General features: G+C 44.5%; 1 protein-coding gene across 4 annotated transcripts in view; it reads right to left on the reverse strand.

Annotated features, from left to right (window-relative positions):
• Window positions 1-5913, reverse strand: part of MID2 (midline 2) — a 597656-nt gene that overhangs the window by 175392 nt on the left and 416351 nt on the right. For all 4 annotated transcript variants that reach the window (XM_019521168.1, XM_019521167.1, XM_019521164.1 and 1 more), the window contains one exon: window positions 2251-2394. In XM_019521168.1, the coding sequence (XP_019376713.1) occupies window positions 2251-2394 (144 nt within the window). The remainder of the gene's footprint in view (window positions 1-2250; window positions 2395-5913) is intronic.

Below are 5913 nucleotides of genomic sequence, written 5' to 3' on the forward strand. Positions count from 1 at the left end.
GGTAGCCGCCGCCCCCTCCCTCCCTGCACCCCGCTGATGAGCTGCAGCTCAGTCCTGTGCCTGTGTGGCCCTGCCTGGGTAGTCATAGGCCCAGTCCCTCCCTCACCACAGGGGCCTTGCTTTCTCCCCCCCGCCCACCCCACACCCCTTCCCTTTCTCTTCCACCACAACAGACTTACCAGCTGGACGCAGTTTTATTGACTGTCGTAAAGTCGAAACCCATGTTGGAACTTCTGAACGTCAAAACAGGGTGTCAATTTATAAACGTCGTAAGTGACGTTCGTTGTAACTTGAAAAGTTGTACGTCGAGGACTGCCTGTATTGTATTGAGGGGAGATAAATCAAATTTCACTACTAGCCTGAAGCTTGAAGAGAAACCAGGTTAGGGCTATTTGTTTTATACCCAGAGAGTTCTGTGAATGGGCTGCCCGACACATATACACCTTGGCTGTTCCCAGAATGACTAATCATGAGACAGGGATTAGATCCTTTAATGCTGTGGTTGATACACTGACCTGAAGAATTCTGGATACTCAGTGGAACACAAAACAATTCAGTTATGGATCCCAAATCCCCGCACTGACAAACTGCACTTCAAAGCTCCTCTCCCCTTCTCAACCATTTAGATTGCTTCCCTGATGTTCAGTGTCCTCACCAAACCTTTTCCCATGGTTTGCTCCCAACTCCTGCTTTTCATAGGCAATCTAACTGCCTGCCCCCTAAACTAAAAAGATTTGTTTTTACTACCCAAATAAGAAAGGAGGAGAGACCAAAATCCTGTGCAACTTCATGCAAGTCTCCCAAGGCCTTGAAAAAGTAATAAGGGAGAAAGGTCCTTCTGTGCTTTTGATGTGTTTTGATTAAATCAGTAGCTAACACAAGGCAAGCTCTTTGTGTTACAGATTGTCTGAGGGTGCTAGAGCCCCACTGACAAAGACAGCAACTCACATTCCAGTTCCAGCTCCTCCACTGATTTCCTGCCCAGCCTGGGGCAACCTTAGTGCCTACTACCCCCAGTAAGAAATGGGGCACTGTCACAGGGGCATGTACAGTGGTGTGCTGATGAATGTCTAGTGCTCTGTGGAGAGCCCTGTTTGAGTGCTAAATATTATCAGAATCAATCAGTAAGGTTGTCTATGGTATAGGCACTCCAGCACAGGGCTCTGAGGGACCCCAGTTCAGTGCCCAAGTTTATTTCCCAGTATGAGAGGAAATGGTGTGCAGGGGAAGGGGCATGATGTGCAGTTTGAAGGAAGCAGGGAAGACACCTGTGTCTGCCTGGAGCCTACATCCAACCCTCCTCAACCAAAGAGTTGTGGCTCAAAGGCAGCAACCTGAGGGATGAATAAGTAAAGGATTGTCTTCCCCACACCCTGAAACAAATAGGAGACAAGTATCACTACAAAACTCATTCACAAAGTGGATGCAAAGAACATCTAAGGAGACACTGTGAGGTTAAACTTCCTATTAGCCAAAGGCAAATGTGTTCATCTGTATTATTAATACTACCTTCCATAGTTTGAATAGAAATCATTAGGCAGACCTCATTTACTTTTGTCTTGTTAATGCTGATTGTTTACTTTTGCAATTTTGCTGAGCTTGGAGAATAAAAATTGATTGGCCACTTTCTCTTGTTAGCTTTCTAGTACCAGGCTTTTGTAGCAACATTAAGGTTGCAAATGCTCTAAGGAAAGGTGGCAATCACGAACCAACAAGGTTCTGATTAAAAGAACATAGCTAGCATTTGTACTAAACCTGAGTTTTGTAAACATTTGTTTTTAAATTGGATCTAACTTTCAAGGTTAAACAGCCCCCAAAAGCTCTCCTCATGCTGATACAGACTGTGATGCTGCTATAATGAATGGTACATCTAAACTACAATTGAAAGTATGATTGCAGTATTAGTATATTTAATTTAAACAGGCAGGGGTAAGCACAGCAGGAAAAACATTTCAGCGTATACTTCAGTGTACTTTTGCAATTATCTGTTCATACCCAGAGTCCCTGGCAGGCTTGTGAAGCCCACAAAGAAGATAGCCGCTGTGTCTTCACTGCTTTTGTTACCTGTACAAATTAGATTAAAGATGTCACACACTCCATTGTGCAGCAATCTTACCATACCCTTAGAGACAAACTTTGAACCCTTCTGCTGACTTTGGCTGATAACACCTTTATTGTCAAGCTGGTTTACATCCCCTCTTCAATTCTTCAATACAAAACCTCATTCATTGCAAACACACTGCTACTTACTTATGAAGTTGGCCTGGCCAGTGAAGATGGTGTACTGGAGCTCATAGGAGCTGACACTGAACTCATCTTCTGAGATCCAGTGGACAGTAATAGTGTCATGGGAGGCAGTACAAAGCTCCTCTCGAACTGATGGTGGGTTGGGTGCTGCATAAGTGACAGAGGACAGTGTGGAGAGATTGTTAATTATAATATATCTTACCTTGGCTTTTCTATTCTATTATTGTGACAGTCTATGGAGATAATCACTATGGGGCATTGCACAGGCATTGCACAGAAAAACAAGGAGATTTCTCACTGTACATATTGCAGAGAGTTTCTACTTGACAACAATTGTGGCTCAGTCATGCAGAGGAGTGGATGGTTGGGAAGGCTAGGGCAGTACCTAGCAGTGACATAACAAGGGAATCCATTCTAAATACTGTGCTGGCAACTGCTCAGACATTGGAAGGCTGAATCAGGTTAGGAAGCTGATTACAAACCATATCCCTGGCTAGCACCGATTTTTTAAACAACCTTTGCTTGGTAAACATTCTGGATTCTGATGACATTTCCCCATTTTGCATTTAGCCTATTAGCTGCTTGGAAATTGGGAATTTGATTTATGGATTCAAAGTTTTTAATGTTCTCTGGAGCTTCCACAAGCAACTTTATCTCCCCAGCTGCTGTTACAGTATGCACCTTTGTAAAGGAACATAGTTCAATTGGATTACAGCAGCTTTTAATACTTCTACTACAAATACAGTTGCATGGGCTGTTTGTTCTTTAAAGTAGTACACCACCACTGGCAAAGAAAGGTGAGGCACATCCATAGTCACCTGTATTTATTTACAGCACAGTTGGTTAGAGCACAGTGCTAATAACACCAAGATTGCAGGTTTGATCCCCCTAGGTGAACTAGATGAATCCTTGAGGTCCCTTTCAGTCTTACATTTCTATGACACGATATTTATAAAATAGCTGTTATTATTATGGTATTACCTGAGGGCTGCAATTTGGATCAATGTGGGAGATGTTGTCCAAACAAAAACATAGACAGGGACCCTGCCCATTGGTGGTTACAATTTAGGACTATAAGACACACATGAAGGCTACTGAAAAGGGAGGCACAAAAACATATGACACCTTAAACATTATTTTTAATGGGCCAATATTGTTTCCTCGGGTGCATAAAAACATACTGGTTGATTTATTGTGGGCATCATGGGAAGAGGTGTCTTAGGGAATATCTTCATTGCAGTGTTAACCTGGGCTTTTACCTGGTTTTCAATCCATCCACCCATGGAGAAGATGCTATGAGCCAGGTGTGAAGGTTTGTTAAATCTAAGATAGTTGACTTGTGCAGAGGGTGGGTTAGAAACTGCCCTCTTCTTTAACTCAGGATGGCATCTAATCATTTTGTAGTGAAGATGTAAACTAAATCACTGAAGTACTGATAGTTTTCTACTACCTTCCCACAGTTTCCCCACAAAGGACGGACAAGTTTTCCTGCAATTAACAAGACTGCCAGGGAAAAGAAATCCTATAGCATGGTAGTAGGGCTGTGCAAAGCTTCAGATCATGATTGGGATTTGGAGAGATTCGGAGGCCAAATCTAAGAATCTGAATCAAATTGCAGGAAGCTTCAGGCTTTCCGAATTGATTCGCAAAAGATTTGGAGATTCGGCCATAGGGTATAATGGGGAATCAATGAAATATCTGTAACTTTGCTGTCTTGTGGCTGATTCAATGAAACTTGCAGGGATAGTAGCTTCTGCTGAGAGCATGATGTGTACCCAGTTTCAAGGTGGTAGGTGCAGGGGTTTCTGGGAAACTGCACCCCAAAGTTGTGAAAGCAAGGCTCATGTCACGTGTGTATGTTAAGCCACAGCAGGGTGAAAACTGCAGGGATGGTGGCCCAAGCTGAGGCCACAAAGCCAGCCAAGTTTCAAGGAGATAGGTGTAGGAGTTTGGGGGAAACTGCACCAGCAAAACTCGTGACATGGGTGCCCGTGCAACTGTGTCTGTCTTGGGGTACGGGGTGGGGAAACTACTGCAGGCTTGGTTGCTAAGCTACTGTGTTATCAATCGATCATGATTCACTGAGGGACCAGCTCAATACACAGTAGCTAGCTAGTAGGTACTAGATAATGAGTTAATGAGCAAGGACTGACACCTACAAAACCACATACTAAGGAGAGGAAATAATCAATACAGACAATCAACTGCCCCAAGACAGATAGTCAGTTGCACAAGCACCCATGTCACAAGTTTTGCCTGTTAGCAGCTAGGGGTGCAGGGCCCCAGAACCCCCCTGCACTGATCTCCTTGAAAGCTGGTAGGCTTTGTGGCCTCAGCAGGGGCTAGCAGGCCTGCAGCTTTCACCCTGCTGCACCTTAACACACACAGTGTCACCCATGTCACGAGTTTTGCTTGTCCACAGATTAATGTGCCGTTTCCCCTAAACCCCTGCACCTATCCCCTTGAACCTTGGCAGGATTTGTGGCCTCACCTGGGGCTAGCATCCCTGCAGTTTTGACCCCACTGTAGCTTAACACATACACGTGACATGAGTTTTGCTTTCAAGAATTTGGGGTGCAGTTTTCCCCAAACCCCTGCACCTATCTCCTTGACACTTGGCAGGCTTCGTGCTGCCAGCAGAGGCTACCACCCCTGCAAGTTTCATCTGAATTGGACAAAAAACAACAAAGTTATAGATATTTCATTGATTCCCCATTATACCCTATGGCCAAATCTCCAAATCAGCTCCAAAGCTTCAGAGCCGATTCGGCCAAATTGAAGCAGGAAACTGATTCAGAGCTCTGGATCAAACTGCTGGCATCCAGATCGGCCGTATCCGAACCCGAATCAAATACTTCCCTAGTCGCACAGGCCTACGTGGCAGCATAAAGAACTGTGGGATGTTCTGTCAGATACATATGCAAGCACAGAAAAAGTGAGGGCACTGTAATGAGGATAGGGTTTTGCTACATTAGGCTAACCCAGGTGCTAAGCCATACTAGTTTATGAAGTGAAGTCAGAGCCTCTGAGGGATCTGAAGGAGGTCTTGGATTTTTCAAGGAAAATGTTGCAGGCACACAGGAAGGCATGGTAGGAAAAGTAAGGGCCATTCACAGAACAGAGGAGAAGGGAGGAAGGTAAATGTTTTTCATTGTGCTGGCTGCAAGAAAACAGCCAGCACAATGAAAAACAAATGCAGGTAAGTAGGAGGGGCAGTGGTAAAGACTCGTGAAATGAGACATCCTAACAGGATGGAGAAGGGGGAGCAAGGGGAGGGTATAAAAGAGGGTTATCCCATGGTCAGACAGAAGGTAGCCTTAGCAGCTGACAGGAAGGGAGTGACGTGGGTAAAGGAGAGGTTCAGAGAGGTGGAAGGGGAGAAAGTGCTGCAATCAAGGCAGGAAATGACAAAGGTTTACAATGAGGTATAGAGACTTCCCACAGATTATGCTCCCAAACAGTTGCCCTAAAAACACCATTTGAACAAAGGCTCAAAGATATCATGCACTTTGTATGCTTGACATCAGTGGTATGATTTTTATTTGTATAAAAAACAAAACAAGCCAGGTAAGCAGAGCTCATAAAGCTGCTTGAAATCTCATCAATTTACAGATCTCATCACTGGAAACTCCCCAGCTGCCCTCCCCTCCCAAGTAGAGGCCCCAT

The sequence above is a fragment of the Gavialis gangeticus genome, unplaced genomic scaffold (genome assembly GCF_001723915.1).
Source record: "Gavialis gangeticus isolate Ggan-Ray unplaced genomic scaffold, GavGan_comp1, whole genome shotgun sequence".
Taxonomy (NCBI): Eukaryota; Metazoa; Chordata; order Crocodylia; family Gavialidae; genus Gavialis; species Gavialis gangeticus.